General features: G+C 40.2%; 1 protein-coding gene across 6 annotated transcripts in view; it reads right to left on the reverse strand.

Moving 5' to 3' along the window:
- Positions 1-3880: 3880 nt before the first annotated feature.
- The window catches only part of MAP3K1 (mitogen-activated protein kinase kinase kinase 1), a 37442-nt gene continuing 22541 nt past the window's right edge, over positions 3881-18781 (reverse strand). For 4 of the 6 annotated variants that reach the window (XM_014594061.3, XM_006266575.4, XM_019495938.2 and 1 more), the window contains exons 16-20: positions 13988-14150; positions 11159-11290; positions 8585-8727; positions 7996-8127; positions 3881-6674 (exon numbers count right to left, since the gene is read on the reverse strand). In XM_014594061.3, coding sequence (XP_014449547.1) covers positions 6525-6674; positions 7996-8127; positions 8585-8727; positions 11159-11290; positions 13988-14150 — 720 coding nt within the window. In that variant the 3' untranslated portion in view covers positions 3881-6524. Of the gene's footprint in view, positions 6675-6756; positions 7079-7995; positions 8128-8584; positions 8728-11158; positions 11291-13987; positions 14151-16098; positions 16281-18781 lie in introns of those variants that run through there. The other 2 variants (XR_002092983.2, XR_002092984.2) reach the window with 2 other exon arrangements.

An 18781-nucleotide genomic window follows, 5' to 3' on the forward strand; every position in this document is an offset into this window, starting at 1 on the left:
CTGGAGTAGGGGCTGATAACCTACAGCCCATGACGGCCTGCTCTGGTCTGTGTTTCATTAAGGGTGTGCTGATCCCCAGCCATTTGATTTGGTCTGGGTTTTGCTAATGCCATGCCAATTGCCTCTGGGTGCTCCAGCTATCCTCATCACTGGAAGATTTTAAGAACAGTTTAGATGTAAGTGTCAAACTCAATCTGGGCCTTAGGCCAGATCTGCAGAGCCAACAGCAACTGCAGCTAGGGTTGTGTTTGAGTGGCAGTGGGGATCTGGGGGCAGGAAGCAGTGTGGAGGCCTGGCTGGGCAACAGTGGAGCCAGGGGTGTACAGCAGTGTGCAGGCACATTTGGGTGGCAGTGGAAAGGTCTGGCTGGGTGGTAGCCCAGGTCCAGAGGGATGCAGTGACATGGGGCTGTGTTCGGGTGGCAGCATGGAGCCAAGGTGCTGCCACTGATGGTTATGTCCATAGGGGTCCAGGGACTCCAAATTCTGTGCCCTCCAATTTCCAGTAGCCTACTGGACTACTGGTGGGCCATATGTTTGACATCCCTAGGTTAGACAAACACTTGGCTGGGATAGTTTATACAAGCCTTGAGAGTAGGGGGTTGGACTAGATGCCCTCCCTGAAGCCCATTCCAGCTGTTTTTCAGGTCACAGCTCTTGCTCATAGAAACAGTTTAGGGTAAGTTCTTTTTTGATAACAGACATCAAAATAAACAAAAGGTAAGTTACTGTTTTTTCTTGCAAGAGGAGCAAAATATTTCTTTAGCAAAAATGCATTAATTTGTAGGGGCTTGTATATGCTTTAAAAAGAAAACTGTGATATCATAAACTCTTATGTTTGGTATAGTAGAACTTTATGAGTTTGTAATAAAATCCTCACAAGAAGAATACATCCCTTCAGATAAGCATTACATAAAAAGAAGACACATCTTGTGTAATTTTTTCTATGCAGATTTCAGTTGCAAATATAATACTTTTTCAACCCGTTTTTTAAAAAAAAAATCAAGGTTTTGTAGATTAAAAATCACTAGCAACAAATTGTTTAGAGAGCACTAACACTAGTGATCATGAATACCTCTATGGGGAATGCACATTTGCAGAAATCTGGTCCAGGCAGTGCAGGAGAACTCAAATAAAAGGACTATTTGTAAGTCAAAAATACAGCCATCAAATCCTTTAGAAAGATTTCAGCTTCAATACCATATTTGATTTTCATTTAATCATTATGCTACTTAAAATACAGGTTTCCCTCGCTTTATGTGGGTTCTGTATGTATGAATTCGCTCTTATGCGATAACCCTTTATATACCAAAAATTCTTTATATGCGAGGTAAATTCACCCTCATGCGATTGGTGTGGTGGAAGCCCAGTTAGCTGCTTTGTGCAGTGCATTGTGGGAGTGACGCACACCAAAATGTAGTCTCCTGTGTGGATCTGTGCTCCTCACTCGTTTGCGACGTGTTTCTGTAGTTGCTCTCCCCATTATGGTAACATTCACCCTGTGCTTGTATGTACTGTCTGCTGCTGAGGGGTATGAGAACTGTCTTGTAAAAGTAGTTGAAATGGGTCTGGGGGTCAGTACAGTCGAGCTCTTGGAACTTATCCCTGTTTGTTACTTTGTAAAGTGGGTTCCCTTTATGCAAATTTGAGTTATGCATAGTTTTCCAGGAACACATGTACAGCTTAAACCAAGGGAAACCTGTAACAAACTGTTTCTGGATGAGAATATAACTAGAACAAAACTTTAGAATATCTACAAAGAAAATTCAGAAACAATTTCCTTAGTGAACAAGCTATCAAGCAAGGAAACAGGGACATTAAAACCTGCCTCTTTGAGACATGCTATAATGACCCAGAACTCATTTACCTAAATCTACTCATTTGACTTAGCAATGTAAAGTGTTGCCACTTTACATTTGAAGCATCCATAATATTGATAGGGAAAAATAGTAGACTGTGGGTGTGTCTACACAATCATTTATGTGCTTTTGCTAATGCACATTGAATTTAGTACCTGCATTGTGAGGTACTATAAAAAGGCGCATTAGCCTATTTTAATCCACATTAGCAAAAGCGCATGGTTTTTTTGTGATGCTTTAATGCACATTAAAATAGGCTAATGTGTATTGAAATGCACATGTAGACATGCCCGTGTTTAGTAAATTTATGCTTAAAAAAAGACAAAAGAAACAAAGAAAATATTTGCCACGATGATACAGGCTCATACACAGCCAGACACCAGAGTATTAAATTAGTATGTACTTTATTGACTAGTCATGAACTTACTCAGCATTGCTTAGGCCTCATCTTATGGTGTGCAGTTTTGGGCCCTACACTTCAAAAAGGATGTGGAGAAGTTAGAAGGGGGCCAGATGCAGGTGACGAACATGAGAAAGTGCTTGGAAGGCAGTCATGAGAAGCTGAAAGAAATAGTACATCAGATTGCACAAAAAGCAGTATGATCTTAGTATTCACAGCATCTGAGGGGAGACCTTTTCCCATTGCTGCAGGGAACAGCTGTACTAATGGCTTGAAGTTGTAGCAAAGTACATTTAGACAGAAAGTAGAGGCAGTAGAACAGACTACCTAGGGAAGATGTGGATTTTCCATCATCAGTGGTTTTCAAGGTTGGATAAGCATTGGTCAGGGATGATTGGGTGGTACTATAGTTATGCCTACAGTGCTCTGTAAAGAGCAAAAGTTGGAAGCCCAGGAACCACCCTTACCTCATACAGATTGCTGGGAGATTATAAGAGCTCTGCTGTCTAAAGCAGGTGGATATTGGAGAGGACTATGCTCAGCAACAAGAGAATGAATAAGAGCCCCACAACTAGCATAGTTGTGATAAAAAATATTAAGCAGCTGAGCCAAACTTATGGAAGAGATACAGAAAAGAGAGTTCTGGCTCTCTGGCTGTGGGTGTGATACTTGCTGTCCCCAGGTTGCAGAGCAGCTTGTTTTGGTTTCTCCCATGCTTCTTGACTTTTCTGGTTGCTACAAGGGGCTGGGATAGATCCTCCCCTTCCCCTTTCTACATGTATATTTGTTTAGTTTTGTTTTCCCTTCCTCAGAAGTGTTGGGTTCTGGACTACAATCAGAGCTAGGGATTTTGACTGTTGGGACTAAAACCTGTAGAGCAGTGGTGGTCAAACTTTTTAGTCTCAAGGCTCTCTTCCTTTAACTTAAGGTACCACTCCATAACTTTTGTGAATTGAGTGATACTTCCTTGCTGAGGGGGAAAGAGAATGGCTAGGCAGGGAGAGCCTCAAGCCTGCCCTTATCTGCTTTCTTACTCTTCCTGCAGCACTCTTCAAAAGGATCTTGGAGCATGCCAGGGTGCCTTGGATCCTAGTTGAAAAATACTGCTGCAGTTTTTCCCTGCTACTCAAGGTCAGGCCAATCACCACATTTGGGATCAGGAAGGAATTTTACCCCACAGTCAGACTGTTACAGAATGGGGCTGTTTTTGCCCCTCCTCTGTAGCAAGGGACATGCCCCACTTCCTTGGATCTCAAGTGCATTTTAACAACCCTCGCAACTATGCGACTGACAGCCATGTCCCCCTGCTTTATCCTGCCTTGAGCAGAGGGCTGACCTACACTATTTCCAGTGGGCTCTTCTAGTCCCACTTTTCTATGATTCTGTGATAAACAGGAAGCCGAGATAGATGAAAGAGACCAATTATATTTAGTAGGCTGTCTGTCCAATTTGTCAAACAGCTGAGAAAAAAGTTTAAAAGACCCTTTTCACAAGGGGTCTCAGTCTCTATATATTTGTTTTGTTGCAACCAGCAGGTGCTGCATACAAAATGCTTGTGTGTATGACCAATAAGAGTTGTGGAAGTGTTTACTCACGCTGATAAATTCAAAATGACTGCAGTATCATGAAAAGAACACTTTTGTTCAAAAACTTTTATTTACTATAAAGACAAAAAACACCAAAATAGGTACAAATTATACTATATAAAATTGGTTCAATGGGGTAAAAACTTTTAATTAAAATATCTCGATATATTTAAAATAACAAAGGATACAATGAAGCCAAATTTCTTAACCCAGAGATTTCTGTAAAATTTGCTTGCACAGTAAGGTGCTAATAGAAGTTAGCCCTTAAGCCCTGGAAGTCTTAGGAATCAGTCACATAGCAAATATAATTTCATTGTGAAAGTGAACTTTGGTAGAAGAAAATCTATAGGACACCTGAGGTAGTAGAAACTGGAATAAACAGCAGTAGGCGTTATTTACAACTTAAGTACCAAATAACATTAAGAACACAAAAATAATTACACAATACAATTTTCAGTCCAGCTTTGATCCAAAGAAAATAAGAATATTACATCACATCTGCATTTTAAAAACACCACAATTACCAGCAAGCTGAGGGAAATGCAAACAAACTCAAACAAATGCATTTGGACATCTAGAGGCAGTCTGAGTCTGAAATGTGGTAGGTATGGTGATCTATAAAGTAATACTGATTAGCTGAGGTTCATCAGTTTATATAGTTTTACATTTATGCCAGAAACAGTATCAATCTGACAATTTATTTTTCCAGTACATAAATTGGCAAGAGTGCATCCTTTAAAGCTTGCACATAAAAATGACTTGGAACCAATCTTATTAGAATCATGAAAAATTCTAAAGCGGTCGGAAAAAACCCCAACAAAACAAAACAGAACAAAACAAAGAAAATCAAGTACAAAACAGAGCTACCAAACTTCACATTTCGGCACTTTTTTCCTTTTAACTCTTCAAAGTTTGCCAAACTTCCAAAAATAAAATAAAATAAAAAAGGAATGTAAAATTTCAAAGAGAAATACACATTCACATCTAATGAAACGGCTTTTTATTTATATGAGCATTATCATTCCTGTAAACTTCTCTTAAACTTGTTTTATTTCCAATTTGTGTATCGTTGTACATTTTTAATGTACTATAGCTTATTTAGTTTGTCCTGAGTCTTTGAAAATAACCAATTCTATTTCAGTCCAACAATTCAACTGGCTTCTGAAGAGTTAAAACTTGAACAGTTATTGAAAAAATGAATTAAAACAATCAGTACTCATTTAAAAAGACCCCCTTAAAAAGCAAAAGAACAGCTGCCATTTTCCTTCAGAATTCCATGCATCAGAATCTGAAAGCCTGTCTTTAAAACCATTTAAAACTTTTAAAGGAAACACCTGTTAAAAACAAAAAAGTTCCATACAACAGGTGGAGCTTTACTTCACATTTTACCTTAACTTGCTTTTCAAATTGAGGATTGTTTCCTGTTAAAAACAACACCCTTATTACACTTAAACCATATTGGTAAGAGATTTCCAAATTACATTAACACCAGTTGCTTCTGTACATGGATGATGTATGGCAGAAGGAAAACAGCATTTAAAAACTTGGTATCAGTAATGCATGTGAACACAGTGTTGTCACAAAGTAAGACTTGATTTAGACTTTGCTTCTGCCTCCATTGACATTAAGGGGCAAATCTCCCTTTGACTTTCAAGGGAGCTGTGATGGGGGCTCTTTATATGAAGCCTGTCTACATGGTTTACAAAAGGAAATTACTAGGTTAAAAAACAAAACAAAACAACCCCCCCCCCCCCAAACCCTGAAAAACTAAGATTTAGCATGACCTGGGTCGGGCGTTGATTTATGAAGATCAATCTTGCTTTCTGTATTTAAGTAACCTGTACTATCAGAGCCTGAAACACTGACTTGCTGAATGAAGGTGGCATTTTATTATTTTATTCCAGATTTCAAACAAACCTGTATTAAAAATTCTTGCATCAACAAGATATTCAGTGACATACAGTTTGCACCTAGTTCTAAAGATTTTTTTTATTTATTTTAAATGATCACCTTTCCCTGAATGTTAAATATAATGAAAATATAGAACCGTAACTTCAAAAAGGAAATTACAGTGCCAGCAGTAAATGCACAGTGAACCACAACTGCCTGCTCATCTATAATGACAGCAAAATATGGTTTGAAAACTTATCCACCAACATTTGTTTTTGTTACTCCACTCAGAATGTACTTTGTGAAGTCAAAGGAACAGATACAGAACTTCCTTTTAACCAGTGATGAAAAACTGAATGGAACTGCAGAACCCTCTGCTTATGACCACATGATGTGAAATGGAACAGTGATTGCTATATTAAACGGATCCTGAGCCCCTCAGCTGCTAATATTGCTGAAAAAGTGCTCCAAATAAAATAAAAATCACTTATCTGCTAAATAATCATGCAGATTTAAAGAAAAATGTTTTCTTGTTCACTTAAGAGCCAGATCTTTGAAAAGGCACCATTTACATATTTCTGCACAAATGGTGAAATATTGCATACTGAGCTTCGGTAAAGATTTCGATTTGTCAATCACATACTTAGGTAAAGGTCCTCTGCCAGCCTTAAGTCCATGATGTATAATTAAGGCCAGCAAAATAATTCAAGCCACTGTGCTAAAACTGCACTGGCGAGGCAAGTATTTCTATAGTCAGTAGCATCTTCAGCATATCGTTTTACATAATTAGCTACCACGTAGTACGGAAGACTGGGTGTTTCAGTAGCTCCCTTGATGGAGGTCTGTCCTGAGGCTGAAGTTCTAAACATCGAAGGGTCACATCTCTTAAACCAGGGGACAGATGTGGGGGGATTGATGGAGCAGTAGTTGCACTAGCAATCTACAAAAGAGAAGGAAACATGGATTTTAGGTATTTTTCTCTTAAGAGGTTACCAATTGTTCTGATGTTTTAGCTGACTTACCTCATATGCTGTCTGATAGGATCAGATCTCTTTTCCTTATCCAGTTTCTCTATGGCTTATTGCTATTGCTGATTATTGTATATAACCACTGCTTTGGACCTCACTTTGGATTTTCTTGACCTCATGTAAAGCGTGACACTTGTTTCCCCAACATATGAATCCTCTGCTATTCTTCTCTACTTCTATGTTCCCACCTTGGATCCTCTCATATTTTCTTTCTGGAACAACCCTCCCGGACAACCACCTGCTGAATGGACTCTTGGTAATCCTTTGACCATCCTTAAAAGCATTATCCGGGCAGATCACTGGCCATCTGTGTTTACTGGCAAAATGGAAGTAAGCATACGGAGCTAATGAGATTGTCTGTGGGTGCACTCTCCCTTACATTATCCTGCCAGAATATTTAAACTATGACCTTGAAGGACCACATGCAAGACGAAAAAGTGTAATTCACGCTCTATTCATATAGAAAGGTTAAGCCTGAACAGTTTCAACCTTAACCTCTCTATATGAATGCCCATTAATGGGAAAATAGCTTTAGTTATGGTACCTTCAGCAAGACTGAATTAGAACATGGATATTAATACTGCTGACAGATTATTTTGTAAAAGTATTTCCTTCAATCATTTCATGTCATTTGTTTAACTATGATTTCTATTAAACCTATTTACATTAAATAAGGAAGTGAACTGCATTAGCAATCTGGAAAAAAATTACTGTCCTTTTATCAATACCTGGAGATGCAAGTTTATTAAAATCCTTCGGGGCTGAGGACTTGCGTGAATTTCAAATTTTAGGGCAGGATCCCCCTCCCCACCCAAGTTATGAACATTAATATTTGAGTAACTGTTGTATCATTATTCTATAAAGTTAGAAAAAAAACAGTAAAAAAAGAGGAAAAAATGATGTCACCAAAGAGATATCACAAATCATCCCTGCTGTGCTCTCTCAAGGATGTATTCACATCTTAAGTACATACTCCTCTCCAGAGGTTGTTCTTAGTGATTCAGTTTTCAAAATAACTAAAATGGAATAGTTTAGAGCTAAAATGTAGCAGCTCTTTATCAGCGTAGCATTTCTAATAAAAACCCTTTAAAATGGAAAGGGAGCATTGCAATCAGTTATTCAATGTGCAGCTCATTTCATCCTAAAAATCTCCATTGCTACAAATGAAATTGAGTCAACACTGTCTTTGATGTTTATAATACAATTAATTTATAATACAATTAAGTACCTCACCTTAAATATCAAAGCAAGATGATTGGAGTGTTTCTCTGCATTCCAAGGTGGTTTAGCACAAGCCATTTCTATAACAACGCAGCCCACACTCCATACATCACAGCTTCTACCGTACTGCTGGCCTCTCAGAACCTAAGAGACATATAAATCAGGACTCAATTTAACTAAGCCAGGCCACTGACGCTATACATACATTGTTTTTAGATACAAGGAGCTCAAATCAAGTGAATGCTAATTAGCGGTGTTAAATAAGTTAAATGGCATTGCTATTGAGACGTTATACTAACATCAATTATAACACTAAAAGTCCTAGCTAGTCAAATAAAAAGAGACCATCTGATAATTAAAAATAACAAACCAAAAAACAAGTCAGCTTCTCCATGTACTTGGAGTAATAAATACGTAAGAGAAAAAACACCAACTACACCAACAGCGCGCCTTTCCATAATTCCTATTCTTCATGCCAATGAGTTTACTTGAAGCATCACTTCACTACTGGACACTGATTCAAAGAGTCTTATATTAGCATTTGGCTATGTTAATTTTTTTTAAAGGAATTTTAGAACTTTTTTTAGACTGGTCTCCTTACCTCCGGTGCCATGAATGCAATAGTTCCCAACAACTGTCCCTGAAACTCCCCAGCACCAGTTCCTTTTGATGCCAACCTGGCTGCAGCTCCAAAATCAGCAATTCTTAATCTATGACCCGTGCTGTCAATTAGCAAATTTGCACCTGTCAACGGCATAATAATAAAAAGCTGCTATTGGCTTTCTGTTGCAAGCAAAAACATGAACAGATAGAAAACCTGTATTAAAACAACATTAAGGGTCTGACAAAAATCACACACAAGCACGGAAATCTAAGTAGAGCCAAGAACAGCAACTCTGGGTGACAGGTCTCAAATATGCTTAAATAACATTGCGTTCACTGGCCTGAAGTCATCCTAGATAAGATGTAGAGAAGTAATATGAAAGCATAAGCATTGGAGATAGGACAAATGACAGACTGAACTCCCAACCAGGTGGGGAAAAGGGTGATGACCAGTACTTGCTGCATGCCCCATACAGCCACCTACGTGAGATTTCTCTCCCTCTTGTAAAGCTGTGTGATCACAGGAGAGCTCGGTGCTATGCAGGGATATTAGCTAGCTTGGATAACAGAAGCAACAAAGTCATGTTAGTGGTGCTCCACCCAAGCTAAATTAGTCTTGTTAAGCTAGTGTGGTTCTCCCTACATATCATTCCATTGGTTCACATCCACTTGAAAATGGGTTCAGAAAAAAGGGTAAAGGAAACATTAACTTTGAAATTTGTTTTCTTAAGTGTTAAGTATAAAATTACACAAGTTTATTCATAAGCTGAAGTCAGTGACTAAGCGTAACAGGAAGAATGTCTTGCATTTAGCTTGTCTAACTCTCTCCTAACTACGTAGTTGGTCCGCTAAAAGATATTACCCTAAGAAATCCTTCCCTCTTATAATTTCTGGACCATCGGAGCTACAACACCACTCTTACACTACAGTATTATACTTCACACCAGCTGAAACCCGCAAAACATTTGTGATTAAATTTTTATTGTAAAAATTTCTTTAAATACAGGATTTTTAGTTATCCCTTCACCGAATCCTTTAATGGAATCAAAAAACTTCTCACCCTTGAAAAGGCTACATAAAACTGTCCATGTGTAAACACAGGCATAGGACTATAAATACATATTTTGTCAAAAGTCTGACCCTGTGACTTGCTCAGAATCATAGAATGAGAAGACCCTTGTACATGTGAGGAAACTGCCCCTTTTAGTGGTTTAATTGCCCTGGCAGCATGTTACAATTAAATTTCGTAACAGTGTACATATTCAGCAGCATATTTCAATTTAAATGACTTTATGTAGCAAACTAAAACACATCCCATGTATTTTAGTTTACTATGTAACAAATTACAACAATGCTCCTCATGTGCGCAAGGGCCCTATCTGGAGAAGGCGGCAGGGATAGCGCATGGGAAGCTGGAAGCCCAGGCATGCTCAGGGATGCTCGGGCTTGGCGGGCTTCCAGTGCTCTGTGCACCATCCCCGCTGCCTCTTCTGGCTGCCAGCACACCCAGCTTCCCTCCGGCCGCTTTCCCAGGGCAGCCAGCCCATTCCCGGGCGCTCCTAGGCAGCGGGGATGGTGCATGGGGCACTAGAAGGCCACCAAGCCTGAGCTTCCCCAAGCACACCCAGGCTTCCAGCACCCTAGGCACCACTGGATCCAGTGGGTGCTGCCTGCGAGCTGGGGCTACACCTGTGCAGCTCAGGGGTTGTGCGACCTGGCGGCAGCACACGTAGGCAGGCTAAAAATCCCAACAAAATGGCAAAGGGCTGAATTTTTTTTCCTCTCCCTCCTGGAGCCTGTCTGCATCTCCTGTGGCAGGGGAGTGAGCTGCTAGCAGGTCATACAGCCCCTGAGCTATGGGGGACCCCAGTGCTTTCCTCCACAGTGGCAGCATCCCTTGGGCAGTACCTACCCACTGGCCCCTCACCCAGGTGGTCCTGGGGGCACTGCTGCTGTAGAGAGAAGCACCAGAGCTCCTCTGAACCTCAAGGCCTACTGGCAGCTCGCACCCCAGCCATGGGAGAGGCAGGCAGGCTTCAGGAAAAAATAAAGGGATAGGGTCCCTCACAACTTTTTTTTTTTCTTCTTTTTTTCATTGGCTGCCGAGACAACCAGAGTGCCCCGGACAGACAGAATAAGCCTATTATTATTATAGATTTGCAGAGCTGTTTAAAACAACATTAAGTTACCATATATACCTGAAGCAGGTTAAAGTGAGGAACCTTTGCAGATTCTATTCTACCTTTGGTATTGAAAGTGGAGCAGAAACATTTTCACCAGCTTACTCCAGAAACCAACTCAACAGTTCTTTTAAAACTTTTGCCTCAGGCTGTTTTCACCAAAGAGGTAGGGATATTTGCTTTCATATACCTAAGAGCTACTGAACATCTGGATGAAGTTTAGGGGCTTCAAAGTTCCAAAAGGCAGTTGGACAGTTCAGGCACAGATTGCATCTTCTATAAGAGTGGATTTACATAAGAGTGACTCAAAGAAACTGCCAAGTCTCAAAAAAAATCATATATGTTTCTTTTTTAAACTCTAGTTATTAAACAGCACCTTGAAGCTTTCTTACCTTTGACATCTCTGTGAATAATCTGATTTTCATGGAGGTAAGAAAGGCCACGCAGTAATTGCTCCGTGTAGTTAATAACAACTGATTCTTTGAAGGCTCCGTATTTACTTAACAAATGAGCAACTGATCCCCCTGGAAGATAAATATGATTAATGGAATATATGCATAAATTATAAGTTTGGACTGCCAGAACTAGAGCCTAATTATTTCTGGTTTATTTAGCAGCTAGTGATTAGCACAGGTTTTTGAAGAACTTGAGGTTGCATATGCATGCACAACTAACTTTAGCATTAATTTCTAATACATTTACCTCAGTTTTCACCCACTGAATTGCTAAACATTTTTTTTTAAATTAAAGTTTAAAACAAAAGTTCAGAAGTTCTGCCACTGGTGGAAATATGCACTCCAATTGCTATATTAAGCTTTTTAAATAGAGCAGCAGTTTGTTCTTTTTGGCTCATTGCTGTCATAGATGTTGCTAGTGGAAAATAAACATGGTTCTTACAGTTATTTCTTTTGGGGACCTTAATTTATGCTCCTGCTTATTTAGCCTTAAATTTTAACATGCAGAATTACTTCATACTAAAAAGCAGGAAAAGGGAAAACAATAAATAGTAAAGTTTTTTTCGAAATCATATATGCTAGTATATGGTCCGTCTGTTTGTCTCTGGTATTCTATTGTGTTTTTTTCTTCATCCTTCATGAAAACTTAATACTTCAATGAAATGGAAAGAGCCCTGCAACCTTTTTAAAAAAATCATTATACCATATATTCCTGTTTTATAAAATCATACGTTAGAGCTCCATTCTTCTCCAAAATCCAGCAGGATTATTTCAGGAATATGTTTTCTGCATTATTAAATTCAATAACCTGTACTCAAGCTTTGTATGCTGGAAGTCTGATATTAATGAGCAGTCGACCAAGATATGTAAACGTGTTGAAGAGAATACACTGCTCTCCTTCAGAGAAGCACAGGAGAAGAGATACTTTCTGGCTCCCCAAATTTACTCCCTTGCTATCACAAAAAGACATACTATATAATAAATTCTATTTCAACATTTATCAATCTCTTCTTTTTTTAAGAACAACTAGTTAAGCTTCTGGCCCTGACTAATACTTCTGGAAAGCAAAGATTTCTCCCTTTATATCAGGGCACCACACTCCACTACAGAATGCCAGATGAGTAACTATGGGCCCTCTACTCATTATATTTATGCTTCTTTTAATGTGTTAACGGTTGCATAAATGGGAAATGCACCCAATTTACGGCACCAGAAAATGGTAAACCAGCCATTAAAATGTTCTCCATTTTATGGATGGTTTGTGTGGCACCATAAATGGAATGTGTGGCATGTCCACACACTGGGGCTCTCTGGGCCTGATCTGAAAACCAGCTCCTACCAGGAGCTTCTCTGCCCAGCCTCCCCACTAGAACTGCTAGACCTGAGCTTTAAAGTCCCAGTGGGGGAAGCCTTTCAGCTCTCTCTGCTTGGGTTGATGATCAGCTGATTTTCAGCTTCAGCCCAGAGAGCCCAGGTCTGGAATTAACAATCAGTTGTCTGTCCACCCCTGTCCCAGGATAGTCCCAGGCTGTGAGCATCTGGTTTCTAATTTGCCAGTGTAGGGGGAGCCTGGGATCATAAGCACAACTGGAATCAGATCTCTGATTCTATAATCATGCCTCCTGCCATGCATGTGTGGCATGACAGGAGGCACAATGTTAGAAATGGGGATCAGATCTCATGGGACCTCTAACTGAACATGTACTAGGTGCCTACTAAGCATGCCTCTTCTAAACTGTACTGAGAAATCTGTTGCAGAAAACTCTTTTAAACCAAAATGTCTCCATATATCCTGCCTGATAATTCTCCATATGTCCCCTGCCTGATAATGCATTTCTTCCCAATTGAAGCAATTTTATAAAAACAATGGATATCCTAACTTCCTTCAGCAAGATTTTTGTTTTAAAGCAAAATTACTTTAAATTTGAAATTATGCAATTTTACTGAGGATAAAATATTTTAAACTGCACCAAATTAAGGACTGTATCCTAGTATCCACATAGGAACTTAATTACAGGTCCTCCCTGTTTTTTGAGTGGTAGTTTTAAAGTTTAATTAGTATTTTAACATGCCATTTCCAGTCAATTGTTTTTGGGAGGCAGATGTAGGTGCTGGCAAAACAGTTTATCAGCTTTTCAGCTGAACTTGTGAATTTATTGAAATAACAAGCATGCACAAACTGTGCACACACTGGAACATTTTTTCTATTACACATAGTTTTAAGGTTTTCAGGTTTGTTTGTTATAGTAAGCTGATTACCCCTAAACTCAACAAATAGTCTAGAAGAGGTTTATGTCTAAGAACCTTAAAAACCATTTGCTGCAACCCTGTTCACAAAAAGAAATCTCTCCCGCACCAAACATACACTCACATAATTCAAGAACAAAGATTTTTGCTAAAACTTTACTTTTGAAATAAAATTCACATAAAGGCAGATGAAAAATAGAAGAATTCAGGTAAAGTAGTTTCTCATAAAATATCATTAAAGCCACTCAATTCCAACCCAGCTCACTCAAGATTATAACCATTTTGTAACTTGTAACTAATTTTAGTGTTGGCTACTGGAAACAATACAAACACTAATAAATGACTAAATGGAAGTGATAATTAAATTATATTGCAACATGGAAATTCACAAACTTTAATGCTTGCTAGATAAACTTTTCCAGTAAAAGAAAATTAATTACTTTCTTCCTAGAAATAAAGCAAATGTGCTTTTGCTTCTAAGTAGGACAACCCCAGTAAGATGCAGAAAACGCTTTTTACCTGCCATCCACTCTATAAAGAGATTGTAGTTGCTCTTCTCACATGTAGCACCCAACATTCGAATGATATTAGGATGGTTCAAGTGACTCATCATCCTTATTTCTTCTCTCAGTGCTTCGACTACCTCTTCCTGTTCAGATGACGTGTTCCTGACATACGTCACCTGTGTCAAAAATATTCAGTTCAGATTTACTTCAAAGAGTGGCCTTGGATCCGAAATTCCAGATTGTAATTACCTAATTATGTTTGGTTTTGACAGCTTAGATCACTGATTCTCAACCCGGGTTGATTCACAAGTTAAACCAAGAGATTTCAAATAAGAATCCATACTGTAAAAAAATTCTGATCAGTTGTGATGTGAGTTCTTTGCAACAAGAGAATTGCTTTGCCAAAAAACACAAGTGAAAGCTAAAAGTTGGCATTTTTTGAGGGGTGTCTCATGTCTAACAAGGGTGAGAACCACTAGCAGAGATGGATGGGTTTACACCAGTGGTCTCCAACCTTTTTAAGTAGAAGATTACCTTTGGCATTTAAAAGCACCCCAAGATCTACCCTGAGCTGTTGTCAGCCTCCCCCCACCCCCTGGGCCCAGCAGGTAAGTCTGTGGGGAAAGGCTGAGCAGACAGAGGCAGAAAAAATTATTTGGGGGTGCGCCTCCCCAGGAAGTAAGTCTCACCCAGTCACAGCCCCACTCAACTTACCCCTGACTCCTGCTTCTGCAGCACTATTCCTCAGCACAGGGGCCTTGATCTAGCCCCCACTCCCTCCCTCCCTCTCCCACAGACTGACCTGCTGGGCTGGCGTATGCACAAGCATGCGCTCAGGCCCCCACCCCAGCCTTGGATCAACTCCCAAGAGGCTTCGAGATCGACCAGTGGATTGAGATCCACTGGTTGGTGGACCACTGGTTTACATGCTTCATTCTTTCTGTACATCCTGAAATTCTACTTACTGTCCAAAACTCTACAAGTGCTATGACTTAATTTTTGAGACACTTTTTCTGGAAAGATCACTGGGCATGCACCTCCCCCCAGTGACTGTACTCAAGGCCATTTAAACTATTCTTGGCATAAAAATAAGTGCAAAACATTCCAAAGTCTTGAGAATCAAAAGCAGCATTAAAAGACTCAACTCATTCTTGTGATGTATAAATAAATACTGCTCAAGAGTCTTCTCTCTCTGTATAAACTGGAGGATGGGGATGGAGATGGGAAAAAGTTGATTTTCCTGTAGCTTTTACTCCAAACAGGTAACACAAGGATGCTGTTCTTAGGCAGCAGCCCCTTCACCAACCAACTAACAAATAGGAAAATACCAGTAATGGATTCCTAAAAAGAGGAGCACCTGCAGTGATGGAAGACACAGCATACCTCATTATTTCTCAATACTGTATAGCAGTTAACTGCTAGGGTGACAATTCCAGAATTGTATCACATCAGATTCAGGTTTTTGTTCTATAATTTGTGACAAAAGCTCTTTTAAGCATTCATTTATATAGCTGACCAAATCACACAAAATATTATAAGGTTTCATGGAAAAGGCTAGAAGAATGACAGACTGACCAAAATGGATTTCTGACCCTGCCAGAATTAATTTTTGTCCTTTATTCCCTTTCCAAGAGAAAAATAATTGACCTAAAGAATTATGGAAGGTATGCTTTTACAGGTACAAAGATGGAACTACAAGCAACTGGGACCCATTCATTGAACCACACCTTTGGACTGCAGCATAGTCCTTCTTTTGGTCATTCTTACTTTCTCTGTAAAATGTGGACAACACCACTTAGTTACCATCCTCCCAAACAGGGCTGTTTCAATGATCAAATAAAATTCAAATTGATTTAAAAGTTTGTGATCAGCATTAAGATGCATGTTTTCCATATTAATACTCGCTGCATCAGGAAAAAAAGGAAAGTAAAGACATCACTGGGTTTTGATCTATCCTGGAAATTGTCTGGATTTAGAAAATGGATTATTTAATAATATAAGTCTAATTAAGAAAGGCATCTTTATAATCCTGAGCTACAGTAGAAGTGAAACCAGAAGACAAAACCCAAACAAAAATTCCTTGGTTTTCTTCATATGGATTCTAAGTAATAAAAGGTTACTTACCAGTTACTTCTCCAAATACATTGTGCCTGCAGATCCACAATGCAGGAGTCATGGAATCTTTTCAAAGCAGCAAACTCTTGGGGAGCTATGGGTATGCTCCTTGAGCCCACAATTCTGCAATTGTGCCACCACTTCCTTATCCTCCTTCATTTCTTCTAACTCCAGAAACATCTTTTTCATCTCTGAAGAAGTGGGAGGAGTCAAGGCCTTAAACTAGGCTTAGAATGTAATGCCAGATGTGCAGTCCTAACTAATTTAGGAATGGTAACCTGCCACTTCAGATCCTTGGAGGCCCTAGAAGCCCTTAGGACAAGAATATATGCTAGCATAGGTTTGGAACCAACTCTTAGTTCTGAATTGTTATTAGGACTGAAAGTATGGTATCTTGCAGGAAATCTCCCTGTGCCTTTGCTGATGTTTTATTTTGTAAGAAGAGCTATACATTAGTCCAAAGTAGCATATAGACCCCTTATCACACTCGACAGCTCCAAGCAAAATAGAAGTATCTAAGAATGCTGGATGCAAACACTTGAAAATTCCTTGAATCTCAAATTATTCTCTGGTTTGTAGAAGGTTTAAGACAAGATTCCCTCAGTACTGAACCACTTGATTCAAACAAGAGGTACCCGGATCAGAAGAACACTGCTCATGGCAATGTCTCCTAAATCATTCTCCATAAGGAAGCTGTTGTAGTCTTTCATCCAAGTTTAAATATTGAGGATACTGGTCCAAACACAGAACTTTCTGGAAAAAGAGAACCCCTTAGGTTACATGTTCTACTCTGTAGCAGAGACTTGTGGAATAAATGTGGATTTACTAATGGATGAAAAATAATTCAGTAACTAGCTGAAACCCGCAAAACATCTGCGATTAAATTTTTATTGCAACAATATTTCTTTAAATACAGGATTTTTAGTTATCCTTTGATCAAATACTTTAGTAGAATCAAAGCTTCTCACCCTCAAAAAGGCTACATACAGCTCTCCATGTGTAAACACAGGCGTAGGAATATAAATGTATAGCTTGTCAAAAGTCTGACCTTGGGACTTATTCTATGACTATAAACAAGAGGACCATTGTACACGTGAGGAAGTTGTCCCTTTTAGTGGTTAAATTGCCCTTTTTAACGATTTAATTGCATAACAGCGTACATGTTTGGTGGTGTATTTCGATTTAAATGACTTTATGTAGCAAACTAAAACACGTCCCATTTATTTTAGTTTGCTATGTAACAAATTACAGTAATATTCCTCATGTGTACAAGGGCCCTATCCAGAGAATGTGGCGGGGATGGTGCATGGGGCGTTGGAAGACCAGGTGTGCTTGGGGAAGTTTGGGCTTGGTGAGTTTCCAGTGCCCTGTGCACCATGCCTGCTGCCTTCTCTGGCTGCCAGCACACCCAGCTGCCCTCCTGGGGCAGCCAGCCCATTCCCAGGCAGTCCCAGGCAGCGAGAAGTTGGTAGGAATGGTGCACAAGGCACTGGAGGGCTGCCAAGCCCAAACTTCTCCAAGCATTCCTGGGTTTCCAGTGCCCCAAGCACCACTGGATCCAGCAGGTGCTGCCTTTGAGCTGGGGCTGCACTCACACAGCTAGCACCCTGCCTGGGTGGCCCTGAGACGCACCGATGCCACAGAAGGAAGCTCTGGGTTCCCCCCGCAACTTGGAGGCCGTGTGACCCAGTGGCAGCTTGTGTGGGCAGTCTTTGCCGAGTTTAAAAAAGAGCTGTGAGGGGCCTGATTTTTTTCCCCTTCTTTTCCCAGAGCCTGCCTGCGTCTCCTACAACCAGGGAGCAAACTGTCAGCAGGTTGCACAGCCTGATCTGCAGGGGTCCCTGGTGCTTTCCTCTGTGGCAGCAGCACCCACTCACTGGCACTCCACCCAGGCGGTTCCATGGAGTGCCACCACTGTGGAGGGAAGCACCAGGGACCCCCTGCAGCTCAGGGCTTGCCAGCACCTCATCCCACCCCCCCCGGCCATGGGAGGGGCAGGCAGGCTCTGGGGAGAAGCAGGGGAGGATCACTGTTCCCCTCCCCCGCCTTCAGCAGAGCCTGCCCACTCCACAATGGGGGGCCCTGATGCTTCATTCTAGCTCTGACTTGCCTGCATATCTGTTTGAAATGTCTCAGGATCTTCTGTAATAACAACACGCTTCTGTCCGGAGCATTCTGATTGGCTGTTTCAGTAAGCACTGCGACTGGCTGCTGAGACAACCAATCAGAGTGCTCTGGACAGACAGACTAAGCTTATTATTATTATAGATTATATTGGCAGCTACCCAGTGAAAGAGCAATGGCTTGGGAGTTGAGGTCTGGGTTCCACTCTCAGTTTTGTCCCTTACTCATGAAATTGGTTAAGGGACAAAAGCACTTTAAGTTCAACAAAAGAAAAGGGCTATATAGTGTATAACACTCAATATAATTTTCTTTTTTACAGAAAGAGTGAGGAAGAACCTATCTACCTAAATGTAGCACTAAACCCCACACAGAAGAAGGATTTGTATACTGTATCTATGGACTATGCCCACCCCTGGAAAAAGAGGGATATTTCTGGGCAGCAGGGAGTTAGTTAAATCCAGGGTTCTAAACAAGGCATCAGAGGAGCAAGCAGGACTGTCTTTGAAAAATATTCCATGGCTCACAATGCAGTGCATGCAACTCCTGTAGGTGAATCTGCAGGGACAAG

The sequence above is a fragment of the Alligator mississippiensis genome, chromosome 3 (genome assembly GCF_030867095.1).
Source record: "Alligator mississippiensis isolate rAllMis1 chromosome 3, rAllMis1, whole genome shotgun sequence".
Classification (NCBI taxonomy): Eukaryota; Metazoa; Chordata; order Crocodylia; family Alligatoridae; genus Alligator; species Alligator mississippiensis.